Genomic DNA, 22,663 nt, shown 5'->3' with positions numbered 1-22,663 from the left:
CTGCTGCTATTTACATCACTAGAAACAAACGGACTTTTAGAAGAGTATTTCTTACCTAATGTCTGATCCAGATTTTCCAGTTCAATTTTAAATTTATCCAGATGGAAAGGGAAATATCCCAGCAGTGGTTTTGGCCCAGAGGCATTACCCATGTCCCAAGGGCAGCAGCAGCCTTGGCTCAGGGCACTGCTGGGAAGAAGGTCTTGAGTTGAGCCACATCGGCTGCAGCAGAAACTGCCAGATGCACAAATTTGAATTATATTTCAATTTGAATTAAATATATTGTATTTGCCCAACACGAGAAGTGAAGAGCAACCATCAGCCCCTTGGCCCCAACCTGTTTGCAGGCAAAAGCAACAAATACAATGCATAGAAAAACAGAAAGCACGTGCGCTTTGCCCAAATGTATGCTGCAAAGCCTCTTAAAACTGGAAATAGTGAACTAATGGATATGGGAAAATTAAGCACATGGCTGGATCACGGAGGAGACATTTACTTGGATCTCCCGAGTTGCATCCTGTGACCTCCCTGATGTCCCACATCCATCTTGCATGTTTCTAAACGACAGTCTGCAAATCTGCCAGTGCAAATGATAAATTACGATTTACTTAAATCCTCTTTTTCATATCTATGAAACCCTGGAAAACATCTAAGATTACGAACAAAAATAATTTCATGGGGTTTTTTTGGTTTTGGGTTTTTTTTTTCCCTTTCTTTTATAGCTGTGACAGACTGTCTGAAGAATCCGCTTACAGAGAGCATAAAAATATATTCCAGATAGGCCAGAGCTGGGTTTAATCCAACCTGTCACAGAGCAAATGCTTATGCCCAAAAACCTGCACAACCTGAGAGCGGCGACGGCAAGTGCAGCAGCTTTATAAATTAGCGTCTTATCACTGACTTATCACAGAAAACTTTAACATCCACTCAACCCACTGCTACCAAAAATAATAATGAAAATAAAATACTGGAGGTCAAAGCAGCATTGCAGGTATTTTCTTCTCTTCTGCTGGAAACTGTTTCACTATGCTGCTGTTGCCATGTGCCCTGATCAACTACATCATTGCTGGAATGGCTTTTTCTACCCACTGATCTGGCTGAGGGGTGTTTATTAATGAGAGAAGGATGCCTAATGCAGGGGGACAGTGTAATAAACTGGAAAGGATGATGCTACTCAAGAGGCAGCTGAAAAACAGGCAACTATAAAACTCTTTTGGAAGATACATAAAAAAAAAATATTGCAATACAAACACCGCACTTGAAAATTCAGGCTCCAGCACCAGCTTTTGCATCTTTATTGCTGGGTGCTGCTGAATAGACAGGATAGCTAATATTTGATGCTAATGAGCAGGTTATGGCTTCTCCAGGTGGCACCGCAACAGCATAGCAAGCTACCATACTGCATTAGCAGCTCAGGAAATTTCTCTTTATGACCCCAAACTTCTATATTTCTGAGTGTCCTCTGGGATTCTCACGGAGATTTACATTAATACGTATATCCACATGCTTTGGATAGCCGTAGAGGATGCAATTCTCCAGCTGGGGTGCTTTGACCTAACTTCAGTGGATTTTACAATTTGCACTGGAAAAAAAACAACCCAGATCCTGTGTTTGTGGTTTAGGAAATAAGCCCAGAGAAAAGGGCAGCCGTACTTCTGACAGTAAATTGAATAATAATAAACTCCTGCTGTCTCCAGAGGAATCTGGCTCCCTGTGGAAAGCCTCCGAAAAAAGATCCCTGTGAAGCCGCTGGGATTTTCAGTGTAAATGCAAGCTGGTTCTTGAGAGATTTTAAAATTCATTTCATAAAAATCAGTTAAAAAGAGAACATAATTCTCTGACTGCAAGGCGTTTTTGGCAGAAGCCCTCTGCAACCGGCAGGTTTACATTGCTCAACGGCTGCACCCACTGCAAACACCCAATAGGTCCCACTGCAAGAAGGCCCGAATCTGTTAATCATGCCAAGGGGGTGGAAGTCAGGGAAATGGCGTCACATGTGTTCATTTCATTGGAGGAAAAAGGGTTTTGATGATAAATGGTGGAAGGGATGGGGAGGAAAAGGCAATGGAGATTTTGTGGAGAAAAGGCAAGAGAAGGACACAGCTGGCCTGTATGGTCAGCAGAGGAACTTGGAAACAAGACCAGTCTCAGAAAAACTGCAAGGGCAGCAGCTAAGGTTTTAAAAGCCAAGGGAGGACATAGCCAAGACCTCGGTAGGGAACACCGTACATCAGGGACAAGAGAGTACTTCTTGCTAAACTGGAGGCATAGCACAGCAAACCCTGCAACGCCAATGCCCACAGGACCTCACAGATCCCTTGCAGCCCGGGGATGGGAACTGAACAGAAAGGGAGCCCAAGAAAGATGAACATGCCTTAAAGAATTTCAAAACTAACCTTTAACACGTTTTGCCAAGGCTTGCCAAGATGGAAATATTATGCTGTTTCTAAAGAAAACATTCCTGTGATAAGCAGAACACAAGTGTAATGTATTTTAGAGATACACATGAAAAAAGGATAATTACATCCAGCACTAAAGGATCACCCTAGTTGTACACAAAAATATTCACATCTGAGGTCTAAGGTATTTCTTTGCAAACAATGGTTGTAATCATTGGTTCATCAGTGCCCTTTAATCATCTCTGCCCTTTATACTGAGTAGAGGCTGCAATTATATGGTCCACTTCACCCTGCCTAAGCCAAAGGGAGACGTCCTGTCCCACTCCCTCTCCCCACTTCTGCTCAGTAGCATCAGCCCGATCCTTCATTTGCCTCTGCCACAAACTGGAGCAGAGAAGTAACCCCTTGATTGATTAGGGGGCTTGTTGAAGGGTGAATCAACCCCTAGTTTCCACTGATACCAATGGTTCAAACCAGAGCTTACCTACCACCAGCAAGGAGCCCAAGTAAACTAGAAAAGGAAAATTGGCATTCAGAGGAGCTTCTCAGCACAAATCCTGCTATCTTTAATAGATTTTTTTTTTGACTGTTAAATCCAGCTAAGTCTTAGCACAGGTCTGCAGGGACCCAACCTCAGCAGCCCTTGCACAGGTGAGGTGGTTTTTTTGGTTTGGGTTCCCCCCCCTCCCCCCCCCCAAGACACATCATGTACAACTCATTCGAAGTCCCAGCCATATGGATGCTGAACCTTTTCCCTATGTTCATTATGTATCTATATTTTGGAAAGGACAGAGATACTGCCATCTCATATATTCCTAATAATCCCATCTTTATAGTAAAGCCTATATCTGTATTTTTAGAAAGTTTTCCCTATTTTTTTAATAATTTCTTTGTCACTTGTATGAAGAGCTTGCTAGATCCTTGTTGGTCTTGCTCTGAGCCCATAAGCTCTGCTTGAGCATTGAGAATCTCAATTCAGCAATCTCAAGGGATGCTTCAAATGTCCTCTTGAACCCACAAAGCTTTTCTCCACCTGCATCACCCTCTAACAATAAGTTTTGCAGATCTATTAACTGCTGTGTGAAGAAACACCTCCTTCATTTCTACCATTGCAGAAGAACAGAGCAATCATGATGACCGTGATAATACGTATGTGGATGATGAGGTTCCTGACAGATATCTGCAGGGATCAGGGAATATTTAAATTCTTTACTCTGCTGGGGTAACTAAGCATGAGCTTATTTATAACTGCCTTTAAATGGTCAGTGCCCACAATAAAGAAAACCAAAAGGAAAAAAACTTACGTCAAAATGGCACCTTTTTCCCAATGCAAGTGCTAGAGCAGTTTCTAAAGCGAGCATCACTACAGCCTCACATCATCCTGTACAGAGACATTACCACATTTTTCTCTTTCTCCCTAATATCTTTTAGAATTAGATTTAGGTATTTCATCTGCATTTTGTACTGTGATAAAAACTGAAAGAGGCAGAGATATTTTCCAATTAGATCAGCACTCCTTGTTTCTCAGACTGGAAGAAATTGCTTTTAATTCTTCGAACAGCTATGATTTGTAGTGGAAAATACAGCATATGTGCACTATACATACACACATATTCCATAGGTTTAAAGGCCAGAAAAAATTCATCAATGACATGAGAAGAGGATATTATTCTGCTCCATTGCTCTACACATTGCAACGGAGTACTTATTTTACTCTTGCATATCATTTTTTCCAACTGCATTTTATTTTCCTAATGCCTTTTATTTGCAGCAGACCCAAACAGCTTTTTTCCTGGAGTACCTGCAAAACCAAAGCTGTATTTTCATGAATGTCATTTGAAAAATTAATATAAGTACAAATCAAGTTGAAATTTTGTCCATGTATGATTGAATCAATTGTGATTGAATCTCTTTTGTTGCCCCCACAGGCAGCACTTCTCTAACTATATCCCATAGCTCCTTTGGTAAATATACCTCAACAGAGTGCTAGCTTTAATCAGAAAAGATAAATACTGAAATAAAAATAACTCTTTCCTAATCTAAACAGTTTACTCTTCCCTGAATTCCCCCTCAGATCTATTTTGTGCCTCTAAATCAGATCAATATTTATCTGCTGCTGATCACCTTTGGTCCAGGCAGAACCTACCATCAAGCTCTACGTAATGGTAGTTGTCACCTGCAGGATGGATCAGCAAAGGATTATATTAGACCTGGTTTCCTTTACCCGAGACTGATCCTCAGTCTTATTTAGGCAGGAAAAAAAATACTAATTATATTGAAAGCTAATTAATTTTGCATATTTTTCCTGTTCTATTCACTGTTGCCATGCAATTCTACATAAAAGGAGGACTGTATTCAGACTCTATTAATTAAATGGAGGCATCCTAAGAATTTCTGATCCATATTAATTTTACAATGTGGAGGAAGGATGGTTGGCGTCTTCGCATGAAGGCTGGCAAAACATGACAGGTCTGCCCAAGCCAGCTTGTAAAGCTGAACTATGCAAAGAAACTTTCTCCAAGATTGCTGCTCTTCATCAGGACCTGCATGACTAGCAACAGAGACGAATTTTGTTTTTCTTTTACCATTCGTGTCTTGTTTGATTCATTCTTTAATTGGGGAAAAAAAGAAAAAAAAAAAAAAAAGAGTGTCAAGCAATCCTCGTCACATAAATTTACAGTGGCGTTAATGAAATGGCTGCAGACAGGCGCTGTGATCCGTGCTTTCAGCACTTTGAGATCACACTCCCAAGATGTGCTCTGCACGCAGCCAGCGAGCTGCAAGAACACAGATTTCAGGCTTGGCATCATCCACCTGTGGTATTTAACACATTTCTCTTCGCTTGTACTGCTCAAATAGTTTGGCAGCGCCGTTTGTCTATGACCATATATGCGTTGGGATCAATGAGGAAGCCAAATCATAGCTGCCTGGGTTTGGAGAAGCACATCACTGGCACTTGAACCTCCGTAATGCATTAAATTAAATTAAAATTTTGAAGTATCAACGCTTCTAGTGAAATAATTTCCAAAATGCACACTGGGAGACATGGGGAATGGCAGTCCCAAGGCCCTAATGCACTCCCAAGCTAAACTGTACAGTTACAGCAAGGAAAACCTAGGACTAGTTAATGAAGTAGATTGCCTACTTGATTTAGGGCAATTAGTCATATTTATATTCTATTTAAATATCTATTTTATATTGCGTATATAATATTACATATTTGCAATATATCATAAAATACTATTTACATATATTTCTATACATATAGCAATACTATATATACGGCAAAGCTATCTAGAGTTCTGGACACACAATATACAAGAAGAACCATTTGATGTAGTTTAGATTTGACATTATCTACGCAAAAAGAATCTCCAGTATTTTGGTAACCAAATTGAAATGGCATTTGTTGCTTTCTGTCACTCAAACTGCTCAGATTCATACATATAACATCTTATATGGATTCAAATTGAAATTGCATTTGTTGCTTTCTGTCGCTCAAACTGCTCAGATTCATAAATATAACATCTTATATGGATTAGTACGCTAAATCCCAAACAGCAAAGGAACGTCAAGTACACAGGATTTAGAAAATGCTTGAGTTGAAAAATGCCAACGAAACCTTAATTCAACCCCCTCCCGTGTATTTATAACTACAAACTTTTAAATCATGTAGTTTTCTCCAGTTCCCCCAGGCTCTCTGATTTCCTGCCCCTTTCCCCTAACTTGAAAGCCCTACATAACTCAACAGAGCCGGGACAGATATTCAGGCGGATAACAAGTCCACCCCTGACATATGGGCAAAGCAATCTCCTTCTCTGAAACAGGATTAGTAGTTTGAGTTGGGGAAAAAAAGAATTAGACAAATCACTGTAGGCCAGCAGCAGCAATGAATAATTTTAGATCAAATAGATAAGTCATCAAAATCATAAGCAACTGGAAATGGTTTCAAAAGAGACAAGGTCAACCAACCTTAATTATACTTATTATTACCTGAGCTACTGATTTTAGATATAAATCTTCCAAGGATATAAGCTTTACATTTGAACGACACAGAGGATACCCTTGAAAGAGGACAAAGGCTACCAGAAAGTGAACCAGCTTCAAGATGGAAAATAAATCCCTATTTCTTGCCCCAAAGAGAAAAAGAAGGGGGGAGGGGGGGAGGAGGAAAAAAGAAAGAGAGAAGGAGATGCCAGCCCAGAGTCTCCAAGCACTGCCCATGCCCGCTACTAGCTCATCTCCCTCCTTGGCCATGCCAGGAATACAGACCCCGGACCAACATTCCTCTTCCTCCAGACATTTTGAACTTCTTCTCAAGCTCAACTGTGCTTCTGCCTGCCCACTGGTTTCCCTTTTCTCAGCATCTGCTCTGCCTCCTGCCAGAAGTACTGATTCCTCCTGCTGAGCTCTTGGAAAGCTCTGCCAAACGCATGGTCAGAGCTGAAGGCCACCGATAGGAGGTCCACCCACTGCCACCCCATGTGCGTCTCCAGCGGTTCCTACTTGTTCTCATATACACAGCCAAAAGGCGATGAGCTTCGACTGTGAGCACAGCAGGGGAAAATGCCACCCTTGCTCCATTGGCCAAGTGCCACTCGTCTGATTTTTCCCCCTCCTAACTGCAAAGACAAAGCAAAGGTGCTTAACAGTGGGCAAACGCATATCCTATGGGCACCTTGCTGTGGTATAGGCAGACAAAGCACCTATACATTTACCATGAGGATTCACATCTTGAGAAACTATACTAGAGGTTGGGTGCTTTGGGGTTTTGTTTGTTTTTTCTCCTCTATGACCGTAAATTCCCTTTTTTATTCTCTCGCCTGTGGTGTAGCTCCTGGCAATTTGATCCACTTCTTACAGACTTGCCATCCTCCTCCCTTAAGGATTTAATTTCATTGAACAAATGGAGTTAATCTTTAAAGACTAAAAATACTGGCAACGTTAGTACCTTCCAGGTAATCACTGGGTGAAAAAATAGATGCATGTTGTCCAGGTAATATTAGCAGTGCCATGACCCACGGGGCTTTTGACAATACCCCCGAGTCCTTACAGACACCAGTTTCTCCATTCCCAGGTGCCAGGAGCACGTGGATGGCACCTCAGTTGCTCTAAGTTATTCTATGGGTGTTTTGATGCACTGTAGTTTCCTAAATAAAAATAAATCAATACTTTGTTCTTTTCTGTTATAAACTGCCCACATTATAATGAAGTGCCATAATGCTAAGGCTACATATTCTTAGAAAAGAAGTTTAGTAGCAAAAATCCATTTATTTTTGTGATATATAACTGGTGCATATTAAAGGTGCCTAATGGAGGGGAAAAAAAGACTTTTTTTTTTTTAACTCTAAGAAAATCAGAAAGTCTATAATCAGAAAAGACAATCATAAATTGTTTCAAAGCCTTCAAAAGTGAGGAAAGAAAGGTCAGGTTTTTGCATTTTCACAAAGTTTTTCAGGTTTATTACAAAAAGGACTTTTAAGCTTAGCTATTAATCATCTACAGTGAGTCTTTCAATTTGCAAACAAATTCCCCTCTTTTACCCAAGGAAACTAAAATTATTCAGATGTTTCATCAATAAAAATAATGTGCAAGAAGGCACTTTTACTGTTTTCCAAAGGAGATTTGTGTTCATCCAGAGCAAAGATATTGACACAATAAATACCAGTACAGGTATTTAATCCGAGATACGCAGCACTTGGGTGGGGGTAAGGCACACAGCTGTGTTTAAGCAGCATCCTGGCAGCTGTTACCTTTTCCAACTACATTAATCCTCCAATATTTAAACATAAACATGTTGATTTTTTTTTAACCAAAATATGGTACAGTGAAACTATTTTGCCACCATTTTAACGCTGTTAAGCAATGCAGCTGTGAGCACGCACACCAGTGGCCAGAGGTATCGGGAAACAGGCTTTTTAAGAAGGAGCAGCTCAGGGCATGATGCCTGAAGAGTCAGAGGGAGGTCAAGAAGGGCTTTTTCAACTGAAGAAAAATATGAAAAAGCAGTCACTAAGGAAGAAAAATTAGGAAAACATTGGGGACAGTATTAAAAATATCATTATTAAAATTTCTAGCCTCTAGTGCTATGTGTTGCCTCTCGCATCCCAGACACACAGCAAACGTGGGGTGATATGCACCACCCTACAAAAAAAAAGATAAAAACTGTTCTCTGTACAGAATAACTGATGAACTTGGGTCCTTCATCCCTTGCACAGCATGAGCACCACTAGCCCTTGGTTCCCTGCCTCTCCCAAACAGCAACCCCCTGCGAATAGCTTAGTTTATGTGAAGTGGAGGCTGAGCTGACCTGTGCATTTATTTTGACTCAACATCCCCTAATTTAAGTCTTTCTTCTTGTCCTACCCCATAATTTGGATGAATCTCTCAGGAACTTTGCATCAAATGGGTTTTGGGCAATTGCAAATGATGTGAGAGGACTGTCCTACAGGCAGACATAAGCCTCATCTCCTTAAAACACTAAGCTACCAAAACTCAAGTAATACAAGAATTAAGTCTCGAGCTGCAGAAACATATTACTTGTTGTCTCATGCATTATGTTTGGCAAGCATGAGGATAAACAATGCAGAGATGGGATTACAACCAAACTAAATCAACCTCAGTGCTGGAAGAGATGCTCGGCTTCCCACTGTGGTGAAAAATCACTACAGTTGTTACCCAATGGTTTAAAATATGTTAATAAAGTCAGCTATACATTACATTGAGGTTTGTTAATATGCAATGTTGATAAATATTAATATAATTTAAAAACGTAATGGAAGAAGGTTTGGATGCTGGGAAAAGCTGTGCCAGGGTAGTGATTCCCAAATCCTGGGACTGGGGCTAGGGGTGCAACCTAAAGCTGCTTTGAGATTGGTGTCAACTGCAGCGATCTACAGCTGGAGAAACCTCCATCCCCAGAACAAGGGCCTGGAAACATGGTAAATCATGGCCCTAGAAAGCTAATTCCTGGGAGAAGAGTTCTTGGCAAAAACACAGCATAACAGTAGCTTGGGTTTGAATGTGCTAAAACTGAACTCAATAGACCTGTTTCTACTCTCACATATATAAATTATGAGCAATTTCATTGATGGGAGTGATCTCGTATAGGTCAGAAGCCACTGCAAGAGAAAAGGAAATTCCTTTGGGTTTTGTTAATTCTCGAGTTATCCAAGGAACTTGTTGTAGTACTTCCATCAATTCTAGAAATGAAATTATGTTACCAAACACTGACCTTTTTTCCTCCCCACTGTCTTTATAATGCCATTTCCAAGTTTGATTTGGGTAATGGGCCATTAAACGAGCTTTTTTTTCTTGCTTCTGGATTTTAAATAATTTCTAGAAACTTTTAACTAAAGAATGTAGGACAGAAGTGTTGCATTATTCACAGCACTGTATCAAAAGAAAAACTGCATGAAATCTTGACATTAAGAGTTCCCTCCCCGCCTCAAACTGTGCCAAATCAGTCACTTTTATCCAATCCTTGTTACAGCAACAGAGAGGATAACGTTATTCATGCTTAGTTTCAATACATTGGATACTGTTAAATCCAAAACGTATAGTATCATAGTAGAGTGGTTATTTTTTTTAGTTTATGTAAAATATGATATGTTAAATCAAAGACAAAACCAGAGGGAATAACACGGGTGATTCCAAGTAGGAAATTGGGAGGCATATCCCAGTACAGACTGGGATGACCAGCCTCTCTTGCCATAGCATCCACCCTAATGGTACAGAGTTATCCCCACAGATGCTGCTTTCATGCCTCATTTCTTCATTAATGCTTTTCATTTTTTTTTTCTCCTGCCATGAAACTTTAAGTATCCCTGGAAAGTTTTACTGACTTTATTCTTTTCTTTAACTCTTGATAAGGAGTTTAATGCTGGTTATGCGATCCAAGCAAATTAAACTTTCTGTTTCTGGTTAGGCATGCGGTTTTGAGACAGGCAAATTTAATTCATAGCATATCGAGTTAATAATGCCTTTTCTCTCTAAATCTGAACACTTCTCTGGCAGTAAAGGAAATAAAGCTTATCTATGAATATGCAATTATTCTGTATGACAAACAGCTGATTTGTTCGGATTATAAAATTTATTTGTATACTAAATAACAAAGCAAAGATGTTACAATGTCCTATCAATGCTCTGAAAAAAAAAATTAACTTGAATGTCAGCAGCACCGTTTCTTAAAATCAGTGGCAGAGGTGGTACACATGAACATTTTTCTATAAACATAGTTATTAGGGTCGTTCATGATGGCAAGGCATGTATGAGAAAAACCAACAAGGAATGAAATAAAATACTGTTGTACACAGAGATTTCCCACAGTTAAATCACATAGGGCTACATTTTGAAAGGTTTTATTAACAGTTTCTGTAATATTTAATCACATGCAATTCTGCAGGCCCAGAACAGAGCATTATGTGAATAAACCATGTGGACATACTGCCTGCAATGCAACTCAAATATTTTACATCCATTTTACATGTTCACTTACAGGGCAAAGTTGGGGGTTTTGGTTTGTTTTGGGGGGTTGGGTTTTTTTTTTGGGGGGGTAGGGTGTGTGTGTGTGGGGGGGGCGTTTGTTTGGGGTTTTTTGGTGTGTTGGTTTGGTTTGTTTTTTTTTTTAAATAAAGACTCATTAAAAGCCTAACACTAATGAGATACTAGTTATAGCCAGGCAGGCAAAGCACAACTCCACCCGGACCATCAAGTATCTCAACATGTATTATTACATTGCCCCTCTCTGCTCTAACTCTTATGGGAGCAGCTTTTCCATGACACCTCCTTTAAGGCATGATATTGCCCTCTAACACGAGTGTCCCATCAAATTTGAAAGGAGATGGTATTTTCACATCCCCCCCTTCTCCACCACTGAACCAGGGCCTGGAGAAGAAGGTTTCCCTTCTGCGCACCACAGGAAATGGTTGTTTTGCTCCCCAATTGGATAGAAATCCAATTAAAAATACGTAAGCCCTGTTCAAAACTGGATTCATTTTTCACACAGCTCCTCTTCTTGTCTCGACATGCTGGAACAGTCAACTGTAACTGGGAGCAAAATTGTGAAGCTGTTCTGTTGGAAAAAAGAGCCTGGATATTGCCACCAGAAGGCTCGCAGACTCTGAACTCATTAGCTCTCAAAATTAAAAGCACTTACCTCTTCAAGGACATCTGCAAGTTTACTAAGTATCTCCTCAGGAAGGCTCTGGAATGTGGGAACACTGCAATACAAGAGAAACCTCAATTAATGGATCCCTCTATACAAGTCATAAATCTAGCTGCATTTCTCTCATCTATCTTCCAGACATATTTTGCCCTCATCGCCTGGGGCTGAACAAGAGTTCCCCAGAAAAGTGGCATATATAATGGAAATCTCATCTTCTTCTAGCAGCCAAGATGTATTTTGTGATTATGGGAGACCACTTGCAGTAAACATCTGGAGAACCACTCATAAAGCTAGTAATCAACTAAGAATCAATTAAGGATTTACTGGAATTAATCTGCGCTGCAAACTTGCTCAGTCACATGTACGACTGTGCAAATTTTTTCCTTGTTTGCTTTCATCCCACCAGAAATAAATAATAAAAAAAAGGAAGAAAAGATCAGCTCTAACCAGCAACAGATAAAAGACTGACTGAAACCACACACAGACAGAACAAATGCAGAGCACCAAGCCACGAAGAATACAGGGTCAGCAACAAAACAGCATTGAAGGACTGTTAGAATTATTGAAGATTTCATTGGGAACTTTACATTCAAGTTTGTTTGTTTTCTTTTGCCAAAAAGGCAACTTTTCCTCTTGTTTGGTAGTGTTTCCCTCAGCAACGGTCTCCCAGGCCAGGCTGGACCTGCCTGTCAAGGTGAGAGGTCGATGCAGCAATAAAGAGCCCACTGGCTCAGGGTCCACAGGACTGAGATTCAATTCAGTCTGAGGCAGGATGAGTGATATGAAGTTGGGTCTCCAAATCTCCTGCAAGTAACCCTGACCTTGAAGCTGTATTTCCGCTACCTTACAGGCTGCCCAGCAAGGAGTCTCCCTCCTCAGAGATATTCAAAAGCCATCTAGACATGGTCCTGGGCAACCAGCTCTAGGTGGGGTTGGACCAGATGACCTCCAGAGGTCCCTCTCAACCTCAAACAGTCTGTGATTCTGCAATACCTTGGTCTCTCATTCTCTATTTTTCATAAAAACTTGATGTTCACCAATATTCCCCCGTGATGATAAGTGAAACACATATACACAATGTACGTTCCAGAAGCAGGAAAGCAGAGTTCTACCTGCTTTAATTAAAAATGCTTGTCATTGGTAGACTAATTAGCAATGTGTCTACATGAAATGTTAGCCCAAGTCTAGGACTGAGCTGATAACAGCTCTACCAAGGCTATTTCCAAGAACAGTTTGCTCAAGAGTTGCTTTATCATGGTCCATTACATGGTGTAAACATAGTCCTATGCTCCTAATATTACATTGAGATCCCCAATGCATTGCTCTGATTTCAGGAACACTGATGATCAGGTGCAAAGCGAGGAGGGAGGGGGCTGTTGGGAGGAGTTCCCTGCTGAGAGGTAAATATAACCCAAAACAAATTATGTTTTTTCCTTTCACACAGGGTTTCACTTTTTACTTCGAATCACATAACTGCATAAAAGTTATTCTCCATGTTTTGGGGAGCTAAAAACCCAAACCAAACCCATATGTTTTTTGCAATCCTGAACTCTGGAGAGCAAGTCCTGGCAGGTGCCTTTAGGGTAATCTCCCACCTATGTTTCATGAGCTCTAAACACTTTCTGGATGCACAATTTGGTGGCTGCTTCTGCACCCAGAGAAAATCCACCCATAAAAGCAAAGGGAGGTCCAAAGACCTTGCAGAGGGCTCAATAGCAAAACCCAGTATTTTGTCTGGGGCCAAGCATGAAGTGCCTGGTGAACTTAATTTGTGAGCACAATTAAAGCAGAATTTGTTGTTATTAGCTTAAACATATGCTATGCTGCAGTGGAATTAGAAAGTTTGGAAGCCTTCATAATTTGTGTTTAAAAAAAAAAAAAAACAACTCAAAAAAACCAAACCAAACTTCAGCTGAATGTGTTAATTGATTACAAGACAGAACTGGCCAACTAAGTGCAGAAAAATATGATCATTCATGCTCTCAGTAATGTCTTTTGTTTTTTCCTTAGGAAGCACTCATTTTTACTGGAAACACATGGGTCCACAATGTAACAAGAGCAAACAGAAGCAACTAAAAAGGAATTATATGATGTCTGGGCCTAATTATAAAATGAAAGTTCATTATACCAACTCTAGCATTCTCAAATGAGGAATAAACTGATAGAAGATAATACTCCCAGACATCTGGGCCTATTTTTCTGTGGTTGCACCATTGCACTTCCAAACTGGGGGAGAATGCATCACAGCATATTTTTTACAGATAATTATGTCTGTGCAATCCAAGGGAGGGTAGTGGAAGACATCTATTATAGACCAAATGCATGAGAAACAGGGAAACAGTATATGAGCTCTGAACAAATTCTAAATCTTACTATTGAAAACTTAGGATACTAAGTAAACAAGGAAAGTTTCCCAAGACAAATGCTTACAACTTTAACACAGCAATAGAGCAGATAACCGGAAAATCAACTTCTTGGCAAAACAAACCTTAACTACATCACATCACAGAATTACAGAATTAATATCACAGATTTATGGTGGTTTATGATGGGCCAGTATCCTTCTAAACAGGTAGAAGGGACAACACAGCCAAATTATATTTGGGTCTCATAAGAAGAGGTCTTACAGGACTGCCCATCACTTCAGTACCAAAGAAACCTGTACTAAACAAGTGCTTAGTGGAGAGAAAACATTTATTGACCTGTTAAAAGATGTCACAAATTCACGCCAACAGAGCTGATGATAACACTGGCAGAAGAACAAGATCTGAAAATATGCTCAAGTGTATAAGACAGTATTGAATGCTTGGCTTGATTCTCCACGTCAATAAAAATAGACCCCCACTCTCTCCATGACAACATTAAACAGGTTCATAAAATAGATTCTTGCTTTCCCCCAAAATCTGCCTGTGTTATTTAAAGATTTGCATACAAAGATCAATGTTTTGGAGATTATTTCCATGTGGGTACTTGCACTCAAAGGAAAACGAAGCGTCAGCTCTAAAGGGAGAGCTTAGAGGAAAACAGCTGTACAGCAGATTGCTGCAACTGAGAAAACATACGCTAGGAAGACAAACAGGAGGAGAAGACTCAAAGGAAATCTTTGAAGATGTTACAGCACAGCAACATTTAAAAAAAATTATATTCCTTTTTCCACAATTTTGTGAAATTTGTCAAAAAGTCTGAAAATACACACAAGAGAACATTCAGCATTTGAGTTCGGATGCATTCATTAATCCCAGCAAATGAAATCCCAGCAAATGCAGCTTAATCTCATCAAGAAATAACTTGCTCTGTCCCTAGCAATGCAGGATCTGTACCTAACAAAGCAGGATCAAGCAAACCCAGACTTCCTCTGACAAGTTCTTCTCCAGCTGCTTCTTAAAACCCATCAACAATGAAGTTTTTAAAACATCCATATCATCTACTCTATATAGTAACAACTGTTGCAGGTAGAAAAAAGGTATTCTGGTATCTAATGTTGATGTCTCTCGACAAAGTTTAAAATGCATGACTCTTCTTAGTATTTCTACCAAACTATTTATGTCTATTTATATGCCCGCTTTGCAGAAGTACAGTCCAAGGTCCACATGAAGAGATGCCTCCAGGCCACCTTACAAAGGTGCTGGTAGCACACAACAAGGTGAACCAGATCCATAACTTAAGGAAATTGAGTTTTAACAGCAAATGCCAATAAACCTGATCTCTTTTTTTAATCAATCCACAAACATCACAATGCTTTACCACAAAAGATATGTGACTGCCACCAGGGGTAACAGGATGAGGAGCAACCTCTGACCTTCTCCAGTCTCCCTGCCCCAAGCCTCGTTAGACTCCCCTTTGAGCACAAAAAGAAGTAGCTGCACTGGTGGAGGAGCTACTCAGGCTGGCAAGGAGAGGTGACTTTGCTGGCTACATTCCACGCTATTCAGCTACGGAATATTTTGTAGGTGACGGCAGTCCCTGTAGCTGGTGAGGGCACCATGGGGAATTGCTTGCTGTCTGCAGGAACGGCAGAGCAGCTATTTCGGTTGGCTCTGAAAGCGACACGTTTTCACAGAGAGCTCAACATGCTTAACAGAGGCTGCCAAAATAAGGGAAAATAGCTGTGTCAAAATGTCCACGTTGGATCTCCGTCCCGATACAGAAGCAAAGATGTGCCCAAACTGAAGGTGGTGGAAGGAGGCGTGAAAGGTTAGGTTTCCATCCCTGGTGATCTGCTCTCAACTTTTAGGTAGAAGCAACATCCCCCATTAGCAACGCTTCGATTCATCCTTTCGATTCATCCCATGGGATTACTCCTGTACTAAACAAGCAAGGGCTTCCAAATAATTCTGGCTGTAACCCAGGGGACTGATTTTACCCTAAAATATATTCAGTGGCTCAGATGCCAGCACTCTGACAGGACATTTATCTTCTGACACACATGAAAACTGTGCAGGGTCCTTGGCTGTCTTCTGTCCTCAGCCCAACACAAAAGCAGCTCTCTTCACTTTCTAAATGCATTTCAAGATGCATTTCCCAAACTTTTGAAGGGTGTTTATGGAAAGTGTTCATCCAGCTTTGCAGTTGGCAGCAGATGGTCCTCGTGGGTTAACTCTGAAACAAACCTTTTATCTTTTATTATTGGCTGGAACCGTAACAAATGCAGTTGTTGTCACTGTTCTCTGCCTTGGGCCAGATGGGTAAGAATAGTTTAAAAATCAAAACAGATCAGTAAAAGGAAATTAAGTCTGTCTGCATTCCCTGAAACTCTTTTTTTTGCACCCAACTGGAATGAAGGTTGGAAAACGCTAACGTTTTTGTCCTCGCTTTGCCACATTTGGGATGCTCCTACAGCACTGTCGCTCTGCTCTGAAAGAACTGAGGCTAAATCTTACCAAGCAGAAGCTGAGGCTTGACTTAGGATACTCACAAAAACTGACATTTTGAACAACTCAAGCTGGAAATGCTATGTACAGGCAGCCACTCACTGGCCATCAAGTTGTGTCAGGTAGGGACTGCTGGCTCTGACCTTAAAAAAAAGAACTAAGAAACGTGCTTGCCACCTTATTCACGAAAGTTTACAAAAATTTACTGTGCAGTCTTTATTGTTGTCTTCTCTTTGCCTTCTTAAACTGGCACTCGTTGCAGCAGAGAAACCTACATAGTCCCACCTTTCCCGTATTGACATCTGTCCTGAGATCTGGTTGGTAACAGTGAAAGTGGGATCTTGTAGAAGATAGTTTCAGAAAGAAAATATAAAAAATCTCTCTTGCTTCTACACCACACTTATATCTTAGGGGACAGATCCTGTCCCTGTCAGGTATGTTAATACAGCCATACAGAGCAAAAAAAGTGCTGATTATGGAATAAACCCTAACCTAAGCCAAGAAGGCACAGAGCAGAAGCACACAGCAAGACCTGATTCTATGTTTTGCATCGTCCCATATGTGGCATTTCATTCCAGGACTTTAAAAATGCATTTTCATCCTGGTAAGCAAGTTGCACGCTGAGTTTCAGATCATCAGCAGCACCACCTCCCAGGCTGCCTGGATATGCCATGGGGATTATCCAGTGTTGGAAGTGCCCGGCAATGCCAGAGCGCCGAGATCATCCAGTGACTGGACCGTGTATTAGCCTGCTGGGGAGAAAACGCAAAAATTTTTGCAGAGGTGGTAGGATGGGGAGTCTCTTTCGAAGAGTGAGAACACCTGCAAGTAGTGCCTGAAGCCAACACAGCTGCTGGATGCCTCTGTGCAAGAGCGGCAAGTGTGTGGAGTGAGAGTTGTATATTCATTTTGTATTGCAAATTGTTGCATCAAAATAAATTCCTCTTTTCCACCAGATTAATAGATATTATTTGGAGGAGAAACGGTTGGGTTTTTTTCATATGTAGTACCCACCACAATAGAAGTGGCAGAAAATAAGTTCAGAAAAAGTTTATTTAGTTCTCCAGCAACTCAATCCCTACCCTACTACAAATGTAATTGGTAAGACAAGGCTAGTTTTCCTGAAGCGATTTCCTGCACATTTTACTTAGCTTAAAGAATATTAGAGAAAAAGGAGAAAGGGAGATGGAGAGCGATAGTCACTCATGCTCACATTAATTACACTTACGTTTGGCCTTGAAAGTAGCTCATACAATGCAACTTTTAGGAAGAGAGAATAGATTTGCTCTGCAGGTGCTGCAGATAACTTGTCTGCTGTGCTAAAGCTACAAAAGCATTAAAATAATTTGCAATTTTTAATCTCAGAGAGGTTAAAAATATTATAGCTACATTTTTAAAGCTCTCCTACTCGTGACACAGACCGTATTCTGGTGAATAAACTCCTGAAAGGGGTTTGTAGTACATGTTTTTCTCCCAGGCATCTGGTTATATACTAAGACCTGCTATATGTGTGAAAACGGGAGAGATGCACAAAGCAAATGAACTGATCTTTTTCTTTACGAGCAAAAGACTAAAGTAAAGCAAGTACAAAGGGTTGCATTTTCTTCCTCTTGTGATGAAAAGATAATAGTGACATGAATGGATGAAGTGGTCTGCTGGCATCATAAAGCCAAAACTCCGATTTTCCTGCGGGGAACGCACATAGGGCATGCAAAATGACCACAAAAGGATGAAGTTGCACACCCTATTTTTGTCCAGGCTCTGTTTATGTTCAATAAGCTGCTCAGGTACTCTGGAGTATTATTTTCCCTTGCTTCTGTCAATCCCTGTCTTTCCCTGACAGGAGTTCATTATCAGAGACAGCCCTCCTACTGCATCTCATTTTGCAGTCATCAGGCAGATTGTACAATTTTAGAAAAAATTAAATTGTTGCTGTCATGATGAGAGGGAAGGAGAGAAATTAGCAGGTATGCAAACCCCTTCACCCATTTTACATGCATTCACTCAAGATTATTGATCTTGAAAAGGACAATTGCTCCCAAAGAGCTACAAATGCTCAACAGCAGCAACTACTTTGGAAACATCACTGAACTTTAAGCAGGCACAATTTTGGTTACTCATCTCAAGACAGAGGATTCATACTGTGCAGCAGTGCTGCCCTTGTGCCAGCCTACGGAGGAAACCTATACCTGCTATTACTGTTTGAGTATGTTATGGGATTTTTTCTGCCGTAGCAGTTGGTATTTCTTCATATTTGCAAATCAAATTATACCTATAGTCCTAAAGGAAAGCTTCTGTACCTTCCAACTCACCCATCTTTTCCAACATTATGATATAGGTTATTAAAGATAATAGCTGTTGCAAGAAGCCTCACACCCCTGTACCCTGCGTGTTTTGTTTCTACGATCCTGCATTCGCAATACAGCCAAAATTAAATTGTCCTTGGCTTGCAATGTAATTATTATCTCTTCAAAGCAGTTTACTGTCAAGGAGTTTCTCTCCAGAATTTTTTTCCCATTCTCTGGGAGATTTCATGGGAAATGAACCCTCACCCTTCAGCCTGCATGGACAATCTCGGAGAGGGTGCACCAAGCCCCATTTCTGCTTCTGCATCTCGATTGAAACTACAAATGCATCATTGTGGCAGCAGAATAAAGTCAAACAAAACCCATTATCTCACACAAGATGCTAATACCATGCCTAGAAAATGAAAGATGTTTGCAACTGACTCTCATGCTATGTCTCAAAAGAGATCCTTAAACACTGATCAATATTTTGAAGACACAGTAGAGTTTAAAGAAGTGACAAGTTGCATTTGCATGCACAGTCCGTTTTGTCCCATTCCTCCAAATTGGGTATTTACAACATCTTCAAAACCAATTGAAGACAGGCATTTTGTCTCTAACAGATGTCTACTGCACTTGACAGCAAATTGTCATAATAATCTCTTTTTCACGAAGACACTGACAATACTATTTCCAAACCATGGGCCTTGTTTTGCAATGTTCACTGTTGTTGTAACGCTGCTTCCTGCCTCCCTCCTGTTAACCATCACCATAAACGAATGTATTAAAAAGATTACCATAATTTTCTGTCTTCATAATTACATATATACAAAAGAAAAACAAGCTGTAAATGTTTCTAAGGTCATCTGAATCACAAGCATTTCACGTTTTCCTGAGCAACTTCTTTCAGTGCACACCAAACCAAAGGGACCTGAGAGTTGGGTCCCTAATATTGAACTTTCAAAGAAAAATTACTCCCCAACACAGATGTTGACTGAAGCTACACGATTTCACAAAGCAAGCACTAAAATATCTATATATCTTCTTCTTTTGGTATTGTTAATTACTACAAGAACAGTCAGAAGACTTTTTGCACTATAGCAAATGAATAATACAGGATAAAAAAATATGGAAATCCTGCCTGACACATTCCTATGTAGTGAGTTGGCAGGGGTGACCCCGTGGCTGGCAGCATCATCAATTGCCAGACGCAGCAAAAAGCAGCAGAACTGGCTTCAGGGGCAATCTTGAGCTCCTCACTCTGCATCAATGCATCTGAGATGATTTACTGAGGGACAAGTTCAAACAAAAGCACTTTTGATCAGTAGATCATCACCGAGAATAGTCTTCCAGGTACTGACTTAGTTACCTCTTCTGCAGAGAAATAAGCTACAAAAAAGGCATCAGAGTCCAGAACAGTTTGCTCCTCTTCATGGTGGAAACCTAGGATAACCACGTTTGCATGAAATTATGGGAGTGGCCCCATGTAAATTCATCTCAGAGTGCTTGATAGAGGCACTTGAGACCTTCCTACAAACAAGTAGTGTTGGTGCAAACCCCACGTAACACCAGTAAGTACTGCAAGACATCCTAATCAGCCTAATTCAGTGATTCTAACCCAAGACATTGATGGGCAAAAAACCCCTTCCTCCTAATTTCTAACCTGCACAGCCCCGGGTCAGAGTTGAATAATTACTACTCAGTTGGAGACAAGAGAGGAACACTGACTTTGAGATTTGCTCAAGGCAAAAATACACAGCCACCAAATCCCTTCCTATTTTAAGCGAAGTCATTCTCTTGGCAGTGTGCTCATTTGCTGGTCGCAGCGGAAAGGATGGCACACGCGTTATTGATTTGGGGGTGTAATTCAGGACATTTATCCTCTGCGAAGCTCTGAAGGCTAACAGATGGCAGCTCATCTTAATTCGTTTTTTCTAATGGCTTTTATTCATACTCTTGGGAATGCTGCTGCTGTTGCTCTTTGTCTTTTTGTAGAACAGCTCTGTTATCTCTGAATGCCTTTTTGTAGATGTTACAGGGACCTTTACTTGAGTTGAGTTTGGATCTACTTGAACTGTGTAATGCTACATGGTTTAGGAGGCTCAGCATACCAAACACCTTTAAAATGCCTCTAAAGCCGTAACTGGTACACCTCTCTTTCTCCAGGATATGCTTCAGTCCCCTTATTGAATTAAAGAAAAGTGAAGAATGATTTAATCTTTGAGTTTACAATGCTGTTGATTTTCTCCTCCCCTCAGTAAAACCCTTTCATCTCGGGAGTCCAAAATTTGCTATGCAATAAGCCTCTGTAGCATTTTTTTTTGCGCTGAAAATAGAACACAGCTGAAAGTGAATTAAATGTTGAGGATTGTCAAGTGGCTTGGATTGTACTGGAGAAATAATCAAATAAGCTTGACAGATTCAAAATAAGGTGTGAAATTAAGAAAACATAATCTTGGGAATATTACAACAGGCAAGCAGGTAACAAAAAACCCAAATGAAAACAAAAAAAAAAAAAACATGCTGGGAAGACAATTTCAATTATTCAATACAACTCTATTCAGCTGCTGTAAAACAATCTTTGCTTATCGTTTCCTCTGCATTTGCTCGAAGAACAGCCCATCTAGGGGCTGCAACCCTAAAACCGGCTCCCAGATTCTTGATTAGAAGACACCTCTGTTAAGACCAGGTGCAACCCTACACCCAGGCTCATCCCAAAGTCCCTGTCAGGGGCATGGCGCCCAACCTACATAAGCCTCCAGCTGGAGCATCTCAGGTTTGGATGAGCATCAGTGCGAGCACAGATCCAGCCGTGTGAATGAACTGTGATCTGCAACGCACTCCAGGTACAAAGTGGTTTGGAGAAGGGGGGAATCTTTTTGGCAGGCAGTAAGCAGCGAGACCAACCGGCCGTGGGTTGGTTGATCTGTGTAATGGCCATTCTCATGCCTGAGGGGAAACTCTCAGGAAATTTTGGGTTGGATCCAACACATTGTATCTTTCCCCGCTTGAATGGCAACAGATGTTTAACTTCGATCTGTGCAGCATGTCCTATTTTTCCATTACTTTTTCCGCTACAACATGAAAGCTTCACTAAATTCTATCAATTTGTTTAATTAATTGCTAATCAACAGATTACAAAAGATCAGCACGTTACACAAACGCTTCTATATCCCAAGAACAAAGCTCCGCAGGCATGCTACTATGTCAATCCTTCTGAGCTGACAGGGGACTGAGATCACTGATACTCAAGGGTCATTTGCCCATGGTTGAACCTCTAAACCTTTTCCACTTGTCATGTTTCAGAAGAGTGATAAAGACAATATTGAAGCTTGAGTGTTGGAAATTTTTAGTGGATACTCTCTGAGCCGACATGGTTGATATTTAGATAGAGAAATAATACATGGGGAAGGCAGAACACAACTTCAGGACTTCTGTTGCCTACATGAAACAAGCAGAATGGAAACCTGACGCTGAAATTAGCCCACAGGTATGTCAGTGAAGGATAAAGGACAGGGGAGATGGATCCAAAAGGTATGAAGTTGGTATAATAATTTCTGGTGCTGAATCTTTGCCCTGAGCCGTGTAACCCAGGATGCACTACGCTGCCCCTTTTTGCCCATGGCAGCATCCAGTGAGCCTGGCTATGAGCACAGCCTGTCCTCATGAAACAGTGAATCTAGCACCCTATCAAAAATTATTTTTAAAGTATAATTTATGCCACTCAGCTTTTTTTTTCATAGAAAGAAAGTCGTCATGATAAGATTACGGCTCTGGCTGACAAACGCAAATGTGGTTATTTACTGTATGTTGATTTATTCAAGGCCACATGACATCTTGATTAAAAATGCCATTATATATGTTTAGAAGGAAACACTTTAGATTAAAATCTGACTCACTGACAGATACGAAAATATAGTTAAAAGAAGTGAGCAACGGCTG

The 22,663-nt window shown here is 40.6% G+C and overlaps 1 protein-coding gene across 3 annotated transcripts in view; it reads right to left on the bottom strand.

Annotated features, from left to right (window-relative positions):
- PRKG1 (protein kinase cGMP-dependent 1) overlaps positions 1-22,663 on the bottom strand; it is a 513,542-nt gene that overhangs the window by 148,194 nt on the left and 342,685 nt on the right. For all 3 annotated transcript variants that reach the window (XM_087766550.1, XM_009466038.2, XM_087766551.1), the window contains exon 5: positions 11,557-11,620. In XM_087766550.1, coding sequence (XP_087622676.1) covers positions 11,557-11,620 — 64 coding nt within the window. The remainder of the gene's footprint in view (positions 1-11,556; positions 11,621-22,663) is intronic.

Source organism: Nipponia nippon, unplaced genomic scaffold, assembly GCF_047370975.1.
Source record: "Nipponia nippon isolate SJK-2023a ecotype South Korea unplaced genomic scaffold, ASM4737097v1 scaffold_3, whole genome shotgun sequence".
Classification (NCBI taxonomy): domain Eukaryota; kingdom Metazoa; phylum Chordata; class Aves; order Pelecaniformes; family Threskiornithidae; genus Nipponia; species Nipponia nippon.
The sequence above is the reverse complement of the archived record's forward strand: the minus strand, read 5'-3'. Positions and strand labels throughout refer to the sequence as shown.